Source organism: Sylvia atricapilla, chromosome 12, assembly GCF_009819655.1.
Source record: "Sylvia atricapilla isolate bSylAtr1 chromosome 12, bSylAtr1.pri, whole genome shotgun sequence".
Taxonomy (NCBI): domain Eukaryota; kingdom Metazoa; phylum Chordata; class Aves; order Passeriformes; family Sylviidae; genus Sylvia; species Sylvia atricapilla.
Window position 1 is genome coordinate 1154371 of NC_089151.1, and position 14366 is coordinate 1168736.

General features: G+C 64.7%; 3 protein-coding genes across 3 annotated transcripts; 2 read left to right on the forward strand and 1 right to left on the reverse strand.

The window, feature by feature from the left end:
* Nucleotides 1–84: 84 nt before the first annotated feature.
* Nucleotides 85–4100, forward strand: CHMP1A (charged multivesicular body protein 1A). The gene is given in 9 exon segments (XM_066327422.1): nucleotides 85–167; nucleotides 357–376; nucleotides 900–977; nucleotides 1247–1393; nucleotides 2076–2204; nucleotides 2299–2383; nucleotides 2386–2450; nucleotides 2452–2486; nucleotides 2627–4100. Coding segments are annotated over 9 exon segments (588 nt in total). The 5' UTR covers nucleotides 85–160; the 3' UTR covers nucleotides 2649–4100.
* A 1034-nt stretch (nucleotides 4101–5134) lies between these two features.
* Nucleotides 5135–9634, reverse strand: DPEP1 (dipeptidase 1). Its single transcript, XM_066327279.1, has 10 exons — nucleotides 9431–9634; nucleotides 8474–8606; nucleotides 7212–7344; nucleotides 6986–7136; nucleotides 6820–6889; nucleotides 6366–6542; nucleotides 6196–6280; nucleotides 6049–6124; nucleotides 5759–5894; nucleotides 5135–5431 (listed from the first exon to the last, which is right to left on the reverse strand). The coding sequence occupies exons 1-10, from the start codon at nucleotides 9541–9543 to the stop codon at nucleotides 5243–5245; spliced, it is 1263 nt and encodes a 420-aa protein (XP_066183376.1). The 5' UTR covers nucleotides 9544–9634; the 3' UTR covers nucleotides 5135–5242.
* Nucleotides 9635–10659: 1025 nt separating this feature from the next.
* On the forward strand, nucleotides 10660–12940 carry LOC136366404 (sulfotransferase 2B1-like). Its single transcript, XM_066327426.1, has 6 exons — nucleotides 10660–10860; nucleotides 11435–11643; nucleotides 11798–11924; nucleotides 11999–12093; nucleotides 12167–12347; nucleotides 12515–12940. The coding sequence occupies exons 1-6, from the start codon at nucleotides 10722–10724 to the stop codon at nucleotides 12628–12630; spliced, it is 867 nt and encodes a 288-aa protein (XP_066183523.1). The 5' UTR covers nucleotides 10660–10721; the 3' UTR covers nucleotides 12631–12940.
* Nucleotides 12941–14366: the final 1426 nt, after the last annotated feature.

Genomic DNA, 14366 nt, shown 5'->3' on the forward strand with positions numbered 1-14366 from the left:
GGCCCCGCCCCTTTGCGTTCGACCCCGCGGTTTTCCCGCTGCCCCACGTGAGTTCCCCTCGAGCCGCGTAGCTCCTCGCGAGATTCAGGGCGCGCACCCCGGAAAAAGCGTCGGCGGCGCCCGGAAGCGGCGGCGGAACCCGGAAGCGGCGGCGGGCAGGATGGACGGTACCGGGGGTTGGGCGGTACCGGAGCCTCCCGGTGGGGCTGCGGGGGGTCTTGAGGGGTGGGGCTGGGGGTAGAGGGGTCGTGGCCGAGACTGGTGGCCCGGACGTGTGGGTGAGGTTCCCGGTCCTCCCGATCCCCCTATCCCGATCCCGGTCGTGTCGCTGACACTGCGCTCTCTTTCCTTTCCAGACACGCTCTTCCAGCTGAAGGTGAGAGCAGCGGAGGCTCTTCCGCCTCCTTTCCGCCCCGTATCACCGGCCCCGGGGGAGTCTCGGGGCCGGTTCCGCCCACTGTTCGGCCTCATCGGGGCTTCTGCGGCGGGACCGTGACGGGAGGAGGCCCCGGCCCGCGGGGTGACCGGAGGTGCCGCGGGCAGAGGGTCGGGCATCCGTGGCCAGTGAGAGGTGGCTGGGGTGGGACAGGTGGGCATTGGCACAAAGGGGAACAGCTTCCTAGTGCCAAAGGGCGGGGTGAGATGAGATATTGGGCAGGAATTCCTGGCTGTGAGGGTGGGGAGGCCCTGGTGCAGGGTGCCCAGAGCAGCTGTGGCTGCCCCTGGATCCCTGGAAGTGTCCAAAGCCAGGCTTGGAGCATAATGGAAAAGTGTCCCTGCCCGTGGCAGGGATGGGATGAGATGGGCTGGCAGGTTCCCTTCCTGTCCAGACCATTCCATGACTCTGTCCCTGGTCCTGCCCCGCTGTATCCCGCTGCTGTCCCGCTCCTTCCCCCCAGTTCACAGCGAAGCAGCTGGAGAAACTCTCCAAGAAAGCCGAGAAGGACTCCAAGGCCGAGCAAGCCAAAGTCAAAAAGGTGGGTGGCTCTCATCCTGCCGGTGCTCAGCACTGTGGGACAGCTGGAATTCCCTCCTCCCCACCGTGTGGGGAGCGGGAAAGGGGCAGATCCCCTCCCCACCCTCCACTCCTGGGTCTGTGGGGGGAATGTGGCACATCCAGTGCCACAGGGGAGGGTTTATTCCTGCTCTGGGGTCACGGCAGAGCTGTTTCCTGCTGGGGACCCACCCAGCAGGGCCAGCCTGAGCCCGTGGGGGTTTCTCTGAGCGTGGGCTCTCGGTGTGGCAGGCGCTGCAGCAGAAGAATGTGGAGTGTGCCAGGGTCTATGCCGAGAACGCCATCCGCAAGAAGAACGAGGGGCTCAACTGGCTGCGGATGGCGTCCCGGGTGGACGCCGTGGCCTCCAAGGTGCAGACAGCCGTCACCATGAAAGGGGTAAGAGCCTCCAGCAGGCATTTGTGAGCTCCAGCCCCACATGGAGCTTCCCCTCTCACTGCCTCCAAGCACCACAGGCTTCCCCGTCCCCCAAAATGACCCCACCGGGGCTCCTGGTGGTCTCGGACCCCCTCAGATGGGTTCATCCTGCCTGGGATAGCATCAGGGTGATGCTTTGGGAAGGCTGACCTGGAACAGAGCCTGGACAGAGCTAAGAGAATAAGTAGGTATTTATTAAAAGGTCTCTAAGGGATATGCCTTGGGTAGGACAAGAGCCTGGCCAGGGCTACACCCAAGGTGGACCCAAGATGGTCACAAATGGGTGGTGGGTCATAAGGTCTCACACTTTTAAAAGTTTGGTCTGTTTGCATATTGGGGTGTCCAATTACAACTTCAGGTCATGAAATCCCATCCTTCTTGTTCCTCCCTTCAGCCACTGTTGTTTGTGCTTTTGGGCCTGGAAACTTGTAACAGTTGTCCTGGGTCACCAGCAGGAAAAGGATTTGTTTTGTTTCCCTGCTCTAGGAAGAGAGCTGACTCACACTTAATATGAGGCTCAGAACTGCACCCCTAGGCAGCACAGAATCTGAAATACATGAGAGCTAAAACTTAAGGCATCAAGGACAGTGCTTGGATTTGTCTGTAACCCTCAGAGCATTCCTGAAGGGATCTCCTCTTGCAGGTGACGAAGAATATGGCACAGGTGACCAAAGCTCTGGACAAGGCCCTGAGCTCCATGGACCTGCAGAAGGTGTCGGCAGTGATGGATAAATTTGAGCAGCAAGTGCAGAATTTGGATGTTCACACGTCGGTGAGTGCCAGGCATCCAGGAGAGGGTGGGATGATGAGGGGATCCCTGCCAGGTCTCTGGGCCGGGCATGGTGACAGGGCTGCGTGTGTCCCAGGTCATGGAGGACTCCATGAGCTCGGCCACCACGCTGAGCACGCCGCAGGAGCAGGTGGACAGCCTCATCGTCCAGATCGCCGAGGAGACGGGCTGGAGATCATGGACCAGCTCAGCCAGCTGCCCGAGGGGGCCTCTGCCGTGGGGGAGAGCCTCAGTCCGCTCCCAGGAGGACCAGCTGTCCCGGAGGTTGGTTCTCTCCCGACCCTGCATACTTCCAAGGATCCCTCAGTGGCCCTTCTGGGGGGCTCAGGGGAGTTCCCTGGACACGCTGGCTGAGGCTGTTCGTGCTGCCCTGACCTGGCTCCCCTGTGCTGCTCCCCCTCCAGGCTGGCTGCCCTGCGGAACTGAGCTCTCTGTGGATGGCGGGGGATCCAGGACCCCTCCCGCAGCCCCCACGGCACGTCCCCAGCCCCTCCTGCCTCGGGACTCTTCTCTGGGGGGTGACAGCCCTTCCCTGAGCAGGCAGCAATCCCAGCAGGAGTGTGGCTGCTCCCGTGGCCGAGGAATGCTGTGCTGGATTGTGGGGGGGCTCCGTTTGGGGGTGCTGCTGGTGGTGCCTGGCAGAGCCCCCCATCCCGCTGCTGATGGAACACTAAGGGGATTTTCCTGGTCTCGGGATGCTGCTCCCCAACTCCTCTGTTGTTCCCTGTCCCTGCCCAGAGCTGAGCTGTGGGCTGAGTTCCTCAGGAGCTGTTTGGGAGGAGCAGGAGAAGCCGTGAGGTTCCCAGTCTCCGGCAGAGCTGTGGGAAGGGCTCTGTGCCCAGCTGTGGATCTGGGGAGGTCGGTGCCTTGCAGGAAGGGGTGGTGACATCGGGGTGTCCCCTCCCTCGCTGTCACTGTCTCTGTTGTGTCCTTTGCTGCTCCGTGTCCTGCCAGGCCGACGCCCCCAGCCCTGTACCACGAAGTGTCCTTTGGAACAGCCCCCCTGCCCAGCCCTGTGCGTGTCAATCCACACATTCCCCAGGCACTGCCAGCTGGAAATGGTTATCCCGGCCCTGGCTGCCGGTTTGGACCAGTGAGGACCCGTGTCCAGCACTGGGAGCAGATTGCAGCGGCTGTGGTGGCTGCAGACACATCCCCAAATGTCCCCCTGCTGGGTGGGTGTGACAGGGAATGCAAAACCATCCCGGGAGCAGCTCTGTCTCCATCCCTGTGCCTCGTCCCTGGATATCCTCTGTCCCCTCGCTGCTGGCACCAGGCTGGGGAAAGGGGCTGCTCTCCCGTGTCCCCTCCCACTGCTCATCCCTGTCCTTTGTCACCTTCCCCTGGGGCTGGAGCTGTTTGCGCCCCTCCTGTGCGATCGCCAGCTCCGCGGAGCTGCTGGATTGCTGGAAGCTCTCCAGGAAGGAAGCGCCGTTTCCTTTGGGTCTCCCAGGAGGAACTTTCACCTCTGGGCGGTGTCATGGGGGTCACGTCCCCGGCACGAACATTTCCCGCTGCGTTGTTTATTTTTTCGGAGTTCAGTGGCCTTGGAGCGTGTGGCTGGGTGACACAGAGCCTTCCTCACTACCGAGGAGGAGGAGGTGGCTTCGGTCTACAGCAGAGCGTTGCATCTTGTGCCACCTCCCGATGGACCAGGCAGGAAGCTGGGGGACCCTGGAGATTTGTGCCTGGCTCCTGGCTTCCTGCACAGTGTCCCCGTGGCACTGGGGGCTCGGGACCTGCCCTCTGTCCCTCTCCCTGGGCTCTCTGTGTGGTTTCATTGGTGTTTTGGTTTTTTTAAGCTTGTCTTATTTGCCTTATTTTTCCCCAAACCGTACCCATGCCCTTCTGTGGGTTTAAATAAACAATCTCTGAACAGCCCAGTGTGTGTTGGGGGTGTGGCTGCAGACGGGGGGCTGTGGTCCCCATTGTCTCATTGTGTCCCCTGCCCTGTGGCAGGGCCTGGTGCCAGGGGGCTGCCCCGGAGCTGAGGAGGAGGAAAGGACTGATCCTGTTCCCAGAGGCTCTGCCCATCCAGGAGCAGGGAAGTGACTCGGGGTACCCACTCTGGGGATTCTAGAGGGTAAGGACAAACCCCTTTCCCCGCTGTCGCCGCTCCTGCAGGGTTCTGTCCCTTTCATGTGGCCGAACGGGGGGGAGCAAAGGGAGCAGGAGCTCGGAGCTGTTGGAGCCCAGCTCCCTTCCTCCTTAGGGCTGGGCCATCCCAGCTCCCTGCACCGTTCCTCAGCCCTCGGGACAAGCTGGGCCCCCCGAGGGGAGACCCCGGCCTTGTCACCGCACCGAGGTGGCACCGCACCCGTCCTGCCATCAGCGCCCGCCCACAGCAGCCTAAGCTGCCAGGGCTGCAGGGCTGAGAGTGCAGCCTTCCCGTCCCCGTTCCCATCCCTTCCGCCATCCCTTGCCATCCCTATCCCTTGCCTGTGCTCATCCTTCCCTTCCCCGTGCCCGGCTGGCAGACGGCCGCTGCGCCTCAGCCAAATCCCGAATGCCACAGGAAGATGGCTCTCCTTCTCCTGCCTGTCCTCCCGCCCCCGCTCCGAAGACAGCCTGTTCCCGAATGCGAGAGGAAATTGCTAAGGAGATAATTAAGTAGCCAATTAATTAACTAATGATTAATGGAAGCATCCTGCGGAGGCAGCGCCGCTGCCGCCCTGGCCAGGTGTTGTCGGGATGTGTCACTCCCGGTGACAAGCGGTGACAGCTTCCCGGTGTGCCGGGCTGAGCGCCGCCGGGACTCTACCGCTCTGCCCCGCCGCTGGCGTGCTGGGGTGGCCGGGGACGTGCTGGGGTGGCCGGGGACGTGCTGGGGTGGCCGGGGACATGCTCGACATTTCCAGCCAGGAGCCTGGGGTCCCGCAGAGCCCCACACGGACACTCGCTGCCCGCACTGCTCGAGCCACGGTTTTATTTTGCCAGCAGCTCCGGCAAAAAGCGGCGCGGGATCGTGCCCCGGCCGGCAGCCCCGGGCACGGTGCCGGCTCCACGGTGGCAGCCGGGTGCTAGGAGACCACGGAGAGGAGCAGGGCCAGTGCCAGCGCCACTGCCAGCGCCAGTGCCAGGGCCGCCGGGGGGCGCCGGGCAGCGCCGGCGCTGATGCTGTACCCGTAGCTGGTTCTGCACGACCCCTCCAGCTCCTCGAAGGCGATGGGGGTCTCGCGGGCAGCTGTGGCCTGCAGGCTGCTCTTTACCTGCCGTGGGGACAGGGTGGGCTCCCGCTGTGAGGGGCCTGTCTGCACGGAGCCCCTGACACCCACCCCGCACCTCCCTGTGCCACCCCACACCGTCCCACGCACAGCCCGCTGCCCCGTGTGTCCCTGTGCCTCCCCGTGTCCCCTGAGCGCCACATGCCATGATGTCCCACCTGTGTCTGCTGCTCCAAGTGTACCTGTGCCCCGTGTCTCCATGTCCCATACATCCCCATTCCTGATGCTCCCAGTGCCACTTGTGTCCCCATGGGCCAAGTGTCCCTTTGCCCTGCACATCTCTGTGCCCCGTGCTTCCCGTGCCTCACTCACCCTTTCCACTTCTCTGAAGACTCGGAGCAGGTTGTCAGCCAAGGCTGCCCTCACCTCCTGCTCCGTCCAGTTCCTTGCCAGCAGCTCGGCCACCAGGGCAGGATACTTGGAGACATCCTCCAGGCCAGTGGGGACCCTGTGCCACCCCACAGCTCACAGCACCCCCAGCTGCCCAACACAGGTTGCAGGGGTGCCCAACACAGGGTGCCCCCACCCCTCAGGACCCCTCAGGCAGTCCCCATGGTGGGGACACGGTGTCCCATCCCACCCTGTGCCATCTCCCTCTTTACCCTGTGACCCCGTCGTAGTCCCCGCCGAAGCCGACATTCTGGGGACCAGCCACCTTCTTCACATAGTCCATGTGGTCTGTGGGGGGCTGGGGTCAGCAGGGCAGGGGGGGTCACTGCCACCCCCCACCCACCTGGGCACCTCCTCACCTGCAACGTCAGACAGCTTGGCCTTGTCACTGCAGGTCACGTAGGCGTTGTAGAAGTTGACCATCACCAAGCTGCCCGTGGAGGCCTGGGGGGGGGAACAGCCCTGAGCCCCCAGTGCCCCCAGGACCCCCCTCTGTCCCTGCCCTGCCCTGGCTGTGCCCCACACTCACCACCAGCCGCAGCACATCGTCGGGCACATTGCGGCGGTGCCGGCAGATGCTGTAGGCAGATGAGTGGCTGAAGATGACGGGAGCTTTGGAGATGTTCAGCACGACCTTCATCGTGTCCACTGAGACGTGGGCCAGGTCCACAATCATGCCCAGGCGGTTCATCTCCTCCACCACCATCTACAGGGACAGGGGCCAAGGATGGGGCCGAGAGGTGCATGGGAGGGGTCACCTACGGGGATGTCTGGAGCTGCTTGGGTGGCTTTTGGCTGATAGGACAGAAGGATGGATGGATGGATGGATGGATGGATGGATGGATGGATGGATGGATGGATGGATGGATGGATGGATGGATGGATGGATGGAACATTGCACCCAGCACTGGGCCAGCGGGTGCCAGTACCACATTCCTCCAATGCCACTGCTCCTGGACACCACTGCTGATGCTATTCCTCACCTTCCCAAAGGGTGAGAGGCCATGGTGCACAGGTTTTTCATCTGCGGTGTCCACCAGCCAGTTGTCAGCCCTGCAGAGCAGGGAGAGCATCAGAATGACCACACCTCTGACCACATCCCCCCACGCCAGCGCTCCCACCCTCCCTGACCCCCCCTGGGGGTCCTACCAGGGGGTGTTGCAGTTGTGGGTGAGGGTCATGTAGCGGGCACCCAGGCGGTAGAGGGTGCGCAGGACGGCCAGGCTGCTGTCGATGGAGTGGCCACCCTCCACCCCGATGAGGCTGGCCACCTTCCCGCTCTGGAATGCCTGCTGGATGCCTGCAAGAGGGCGGGGGCATCAGCCAGGGTGGGCACGGCCCGTCAGCACCCCTGTGGTGTCTTGTCCGCGCTCACCATCGCTGTCAGTGACGCAGACAAAGGTCTCGGGGTACAGGTCACACATGCGCTGCACCACGTCCATCTGCTCCAGGGTGCGTTTCACCGCATCCTTGTTCTGTGTCTCGCAGGGCACGTACACCGACCAGAACTGCCACGGGCACTGTCAGCATGGGCACTGCCCGCCCAGCTGCCCACCCTGCTGCCCGTCCTGCTGCCCATCCGGCTGCCCATCCCACTGCCAACCCCACTGCCCATCCCACTGCCTGCTCCACTGCCCATCCCACTGCCCATCCCACTGCCTGCTCCACTGCCCACCCCACTGCCTGCTCCACTGCCCATCCCACTGCCCATCCCACTGCCTGCTCCACTGCCCATCCCACTGCCCATCCCACTGCCCATCCCACTGCCCATCCCGCTGCTCACCCCACTGCCCACCCCACTGCCTGCTCCACTGCCCACCCCACTGCCAACCCCACTGCCCACCCCACTGCCCACTCCACTGCCCACCCCACTGCCTGCTCCACTGCCCATCCCACTGCCCATCCCACTGCCAACCCCACTGCCCATCCCGCTGCTCACCTCACTGCCCATCCCACTGCCAACCCCACTGCCAACCCCACTGCCCATCCCACTGCCTGCTCCACTGCCTGCTCCACTGCCCATCCCACTGCCCATCCCACTGCCCATCCCACTGCTCATCCCACTGCCTGCTCCACTGCCCATCCCACTGCCCATCCCACTGCCCATCCCACTGCTCATCCCACTGCCTGCTCCACTGCCCATCCCACTGCCCATCCCACTGCCCATCCCACTGCTCATCCCACTGCCTGCTCCACTGCCAACCCCACTGCCCATCCCACTGCTCACCTCACTGCCTGCTCCACTGCCCACTCCACTGCCCATCCCACTGCCTGCTCCACTTCCATTTCACTGCCCACCCCACTGCCCATCCCACTGCCAACCCCACTGCCCATCCCACTGCCCATCCCACTGCCTGCTCCACTTCCCATCCCACTGCCCATCCCACTGCTCACCTCACTGCCAACCCCACTGCCCACCCCACTGCCCATCCCACTGCCCATCCCACTGCTCACCCCAGTGAGATCAGTCCTGGTGCTGTCCCAATAGCCCCACTGCTCACCCTGGTGCCCTCCCTGGTGTCCCTGCTGAGCCCCGTGCCCCCCACCCTCCCGGGTGTCCTCACTGGTGCCTCTGCCCACCCTGATGCTCCCTTCTCTCCCCAGAGCCCACCCCAACGCCCACCCCAGTGCTCCCACCTGCCCACCCACGTGCCCCTGACGCAGTTTGGGGATGTTGGTGTGGGTGTCGTTCAGCAGGGTCAGGTTGGCTTCTGGCAGCCTCAGCTGGTTGTTGAACTTTCGGAGGAGCTGCCAGGGGAGGTCGTTGTGCCTGGGCAGGTACAGGATGGTCACTGAGGAGTGGCCTGACCCTCTGCCCACTCCCCCCCAGACTGCCCACCGCTGACTGCACACACAATTCCCTCATCTGGCTGTCATTCCATCCATCCATCCATCCATGAGCCGTCATCCATCCTCCACCCCCTGCTGTCCATTTGTCCACCCACCTGTCCCCTCAGCCAAAAGCCACTCATGAAGTTCCAGCCAGGAATTGGAGACAGGCTACTCCCGGGGGACAGTGCCATGTGGGACCCTCCAGAGGACCTTCCCGTGCACCCTCTCAATGCATCATCAGCGCCCACATCCAGGGGAGCCAGCCCAACTTCCCTTTTTGACAGGGATGTCACCGCATCACACATTCCACATTGGGGAAGTGACAGGGTCCAGGTTAGGTGCCACTTCCTGGCCCTGCTCCCCCAAGCCTGCCCCCTGTTCCAGTGACACAGCACTGATCCACAAGGGAATGCCGCGAGGGCGCCGGAGCCTCCTGAGGGTCCCGAGAAGGGAACTTCCCCCAGGGCAGCCCAAGCCCGGCTTCCCGGTACTCAATCCCCCGGGGCTGCGGTGCCGGGGATCCCCTCGCCTGCATGGACGGTCCCATGGGGTCCCTGGGAAAGCTGTGCCCTCTCCCCACACAGCCCTGGGGTGCCTGGCATGGGGATCCCCGGAGAAAATTGTTCCCTGTTCCCGCACAACCCTGGGGTCCCCGGCTTGGGGATCCCCCACCGGGCTGTCCCGGTAGGGTTTCCCAGCTGGGGTTTTCCCACAGAGGCGGAGCTGCAGGGCACGCTGCGGGGCCAGGTGACCTTTGCTCACCCGTCGATGACCGGCGTGGTGGCCATGATGCGCTCGGCGTCCTCCAGGTGCTGCTGTCCAGTGCTGGGCAGCGCCAGCGCCAGCACCAACATCCACACGCTCCCGCCTGGCATCTTCTCCTGCTGGGCGCTTCTGGGGACAAAGGGGGACCTGCCACCACCGTGTGAGCGCAGGCACTGGGATGGCTGCCCCGAGCTGCTCCGTCCCCTCCCACCGTCAATGAATAACCAGGAATGCAGCCTTACCCCTGCCCGCGTGCCCTGTGCCCGCTTGGCAGTGCCAGGGCTCCACGGCCACAGCCTCCCCCAGCCCAGCCCCGGTGGCTGCGCCGTGCCAGGCCCTCTCCTCTGAGCCGCGGCGACGCTCCCAAGCAGTCTAATGAAGCCCAGATTTTTTTCGGTTGGGAAAGCGCCAATCCCATCCGCGCTTCGGCCTCCCCGGCACTGGCATCCATGGGCACCCCCAGTTCAGCACTGGCACCCCGGCATCCCCGGCATCCCCGGCACCCCTGGCCCCGCTCACCCCGGCCCCGGGACACTTGGGCAGTCCCTGCCTGCGACGGCTGTGAATTAAGTTTTCCGGCTTGCGTGCGGTGACGGGCTGGGATGGGCTCCAGCCACCCCAGGGCCACCCCCAGCCATGGCGCCGGAGCAGACACATGCCCCGGGGGAAGCAGCCGGGGTGGCACCGTCGTGGTGTGAAGCTGCTGCTGGTTCTCCGTGTTTGCTTGGACCCCACACACTTCGGTCCCGCTGCAGCGTCCCGAGGGGAAACTGAGGCACCGCTATCCTGCGGGCGCTGCGCATCCCTGCTGGCTCCAGCTGCGGTGTCCTTCCCAGCAAGAGGCCTTGGTGGAGCTTCTGGGAATGGCACGGAGCCACGCGGAGAAGGCCAGTCCAACCGGACACCTCATCCTGGGGTGTGCTATGATGGGAATCCCCTCCTCCCTTGCGGGCCCTGGGGAACTCGGGGGTGCTGTGGGGCTGGCATCAGGCTTCCCGGCCCCCATCCCGAGGCGACGCGACCCCCACGCTTTTCCCGGCTGCGGCAGTGGGTCTGGGAAGGGAGGACTTGCATCCCCTCCCATCGCCTCCCATCCCACCCATCCCTTCCCGGGTGTCTCCAGCCCCTGCCCTGCCAGCAGCGCTCTCCCGGCGATGGCCCCAGCGCGGCCGGATTCCCGGCTCCCCGGCAGGAATGTGCCGGGGGGTTCCGGCCCCCCGCCCGCCGGGGCTGCTTCCTCTTTCGGCGCTATTTAAGCGGCTCCTGGCGCGTCCCGCCCGGCCGGGCCATGGAGCGCATGGATGTGACCGAGACCTTTGCGGGCATCGCTCTGCCCGGCCACCTCCACACGCAGGAGTCCCTCGGCTTCGCCGCCGCCTTCACCTTCCGCCCCAGCGACGTGCTCATCGCCACCTATCCCAAATCGGGTGAGGGGATAGGGGGACACGGGGACAGCGAGGGGACGAGAGGGACGGGGCTGGGAGCCCGGGCTGGAGCGGGGGCTCTTCCCGAGCTGCCGCGGGGCTGGAGGTGGCCGGCCTTGGAGACCTCGGAGCTGGTCCCCGCGGCCACCCTTTGGCACGGCACGGGGACCCCTGGCCGGGAGGTCCTGCCCCCTGAGCCCCTGTCCTGCTGCCGTACTGTCCCCAGCCCTACACTGGTGTCCCTGGGGGCTCGGGGAGGGGGGACACGGCACCGCCAGCCCAGCCGCTGGTACAGGAGGGGTTGGGATGGGATGCGAGGGTCAGGCTGAGCCGTGCCTTGCTGTGCCAATCCGTGCTACCTGTGCCAGTGCAGGGTCATTCCGTGCTGTGCCATACAGTGCCATGAGGTGCCATGCCATGGTGCCACGCCCCACGACAGCAGCTGTTTTGGGGGTCCCGCTGGAGGCCGTGAAGTCGATGGGGGGTGGGCAGTGAGGGTCACCCCAGGGTGACCGGGACCACCGGTGTGTCCCTCCTGGGTGGGGAGAGGACGCTGCTCATCGTGGCACCTCCGCAGGCACCACCTGGATGCAGGAGATCCTGACGCTGCTCTACAGCCTCGGAGATGCCCGCCCAGCCAAGACCATTCCCAACTGGGAGCGGGCGCCCTGGCTGGAGCAGATCTACTGCCGGGGGGCTCTGCGGGACACCGAGACCCCCCGGCTCCTCACCACCCACCTGCCCGCCCACGTCCTGGCCCCCGCCCTGCAGCGCAGCAAAGCCAAGGTGACAGGGGTCCCCAGTGGTCTGCGGGGTCCCTGCAGGGACATCCCACACCCGTGGGGCTTCCCAAAGCTGGGGAAACGCTGGGGGCTTTCTGAGGGGTTTGGAGAGGAGTCCCCCCAGCTCTGGGGTGACACTGTGTCCCGTCCCCTCCCAGGTGATCTACGTGGCCAGGAACCCCAAAGATGTCGCTGTCTCTTTCTACCACTTCCACCACCTGGCCAAGTTCCTGCCTGACCCCAGCTCCTTTGATTCCTTCCTGACGCAGTTCCTCGAGGGCACAGGTAGGGACTGGGGGAATCTGTGGGGGGAGAGGACTCAGCCTCAGGGCCCCCCATCACCCCCCACCTCCCCACAGTGCACTATGGCTCCTGGTTTGACCATGTCAAGGGCTGGCTGGGCCAGCGGCACCTCCTGGACATCCTCTACGTCACCTACGAGGAGCTGCACCAGGTGAGCTCTGCTGTGTCCCCAGCCCTGTCCCTGTCCCTGCCGGTGCCCAGTGCTGACCATGCTCCTGCCCCAGGACCTGCGTGGCACAGCTCAGCGTCTCAGTGACTTCCTGGGGTGCCCGCTGGCCCCGGGGACACTGGCAGCCCTGGAGCAGCACTGCAGCTTCTCTGCCATGCGGGACAACGCCATGGCCAACTACTCCCTCATCCCCGTGGAGATCATGGACCACAGCCAGGGCCGCTTCATGCGCAAAGGTGAGGGGGGATCGGAGTGGGTCTGGGAAGGGAGGACTCCCCTCCCATCCCGTCCTGTCCCATCCCGAGTGTCTCCAGCCCCTGCCAGCAGCGCTCTCCAGTGATGGCCCCGGCACTGTGGGCTGGGGGTGCAGCATCCCTGACTGGCTGTCCCCTCTGTCCCACAGGGGTGGTGGGGGACTGGCGCAGCCACTTCTCCCCTGAGCAAAACGCCCTCTTCAACCGTCGCTACCAGGAGGAGATGGGGGACGTGGAGCTGCCCTCACAGTGGCCCATGGCCTGAAGGCCCCGGGCTCTGGGGGGACACTGAGCGCTCACCTGCTGAGAGCCACCGCATGCAGATCCTGCCCGGGCTCCCTCAGGCACCCCATAAAACACGCCCTGTGTCACCCTGGCGCCAGGGGTTCCCCTTGGGGCTGGCCGTCTGCTGGGGGGCCGTGGCACCAGCCCACCTCCCTGGGGACGGGGAATTTTTCCGGCCATGGATTGTGGCCATCCCCGTGGCCTCGCTCCCCCCCGCCAGGGGCGCGTGGCCGTGACCTCCCTTTCCTCCCATCCCGCCCTGCGGAAATAAATATTTATTGCTGTTCCCAGGCAGGCAGTGCTATTCCCACGGGTGTCAAGAAAGCAGCGCCGGCAGCGGGAAGAGCCGCTGTTATCAGCGACACACCGGGGTGGGGACGAACGGCCGGGGGCCTTATCAACGCCCGGGGGACAATGACCATATGGGCAGCCTGGGCCGGGGCGGGGTGCCAGGCTCCGCGGTGGGGTCACTACGTGGTCACAGGGTTTGCCAGCAGAGTTCGTGACACGGAGCTGGCGCATTCAGCAGGATCCAGGGCTCTCCACCCTTGAGCCTCCCTCCCAGAGGATCCTCTTCCACTGCTCCTGTCCTGCCTACGCTGGTTGGATGTTCCTCCTGCCCATCTCTCCTCCTGGGGTGCTTCAACCAAGGTGCTCGTTCCACTCGCCCAGCACCCTGGGGTGTCCCAGGGAGGCACCCCCAGCCCCTCTCCTGCCAGGCTCCAAGGAATTGCTCTATGGAGCCCCCCGGCAAGCAGAGGCTCAGTCAATGATTAACTGGCTTCCTTACCCTGCCCCTGCAGGGTGGGGGCTTGGCCCTGGCGCCACCAGGATGCCTGGCTAGGGCTGGCTGAGAGGGGAAGGGGGAGGTGGTGAGACCTGCCAGCACAGGGGGCTGTGGCACTGTGGGACAGTGGCACCAATGTCCTGCCACTCCTGCCCCCTCTGCCAGCTTTGTCAACCCTGCGACTCTGCCAGCCCCTCCTGCCGGTGGGGACAACCCGGCGCGGTGTCCCTGGACACTCCCAGCCCCGCGGGGTCCCTCTGCACCCACCCTGGGGTACCCATCTGTCCCCATGGATTGGGGACCTGCCCGCATCAGGAGTGGCCCCTGCTGCAGCCTCCCAGGCGGCAGGTTTGGGTTTCCACGGCAACATCCAGGATCCCGCCTTACACAGGAGATGAATCAAGAACTATAAATAGGTGCTGAATGGGGGTGCAGGTACGGCCCTCCTGCCGTGCCTTGTGTTGCCAGCAGTGCCCAAGGGCCAGCAGAGCCATCCCGGAGAGTGACACCCACAAAGGGACAGCCTGGCACCCGGGGGGATGGCAGCAAGCTGGAGCCCAGCTCAGCGTCACCTGCATGGTGGCTGTCCCCACCCCATGAGGCTGTGCCAGGCCCCAGTATCAGTCCCTGTGGTGGCTTTGGGCACACCCTGCCGCTGGGGATGTCACCTTGCCAGGAGCATCTGCTGGCACCATCGGCACTCAGCATGTGGCAGCAGTGTGGCACAGTGCCCGGCACACGGCACGTGGCACAGCATGATGCATGGCACGTGGCACATGGCACTTGGAACGTGGCACAGGGCATGTGGCACTTGGAACACGGCACAGGGCATGTGGCACAGGGCACACAGAACATGGCACAGGGTACACGGAATATGGCACATGACAAATGGCACAGGGAACATGGAAGGGATACACGGAGTATGCCAC

Coding starts and splice junctions, on each gene's coding strand:
- DPEP1 (XM_066327279.1), bottom strand. CDS start 9,543: ATGCCAGGCGGGAGCGTGTGGATGTTGGTGCTGGCGCTGGCGCTGCCC. Junction 7,137..7,211: donor CTGCGTCACTGACAGCGATG/GTGAGCGCGGAC, acceptor GCCCTCTTGCAG/GCATCCAGCAGGCATTCCAG. Junction 6,281..6,365: donor ACGATGTGCTGCGGCTGGTG/GTGAGTGTGGGG, acceptor TCCCCCCCCCAG/GCCTCCACGGGCAGCTTGGT.
- LOC136366404 (XM_066327426.1), top strand. CDS start 10,722: ATGGAGCGCATGGATGTGACCGAGACCTTTGCGGGCATCGCTCTGCCC. Junction 11,644..11,797: donor TGCAGCGCAGCAAAGCCAAG/GTGACAGGGGTC, acceptor GTCCCCTCCCAG/GTGATCTACGTGGCCAGGAA. Junction 12,094..12,166: donor CCTACGAGGAGCTGCACCAG/GTGAGCTCTGCT, acceptor CTCCTGCCCCAG/GACCTGCGTGGCACAGCTCA.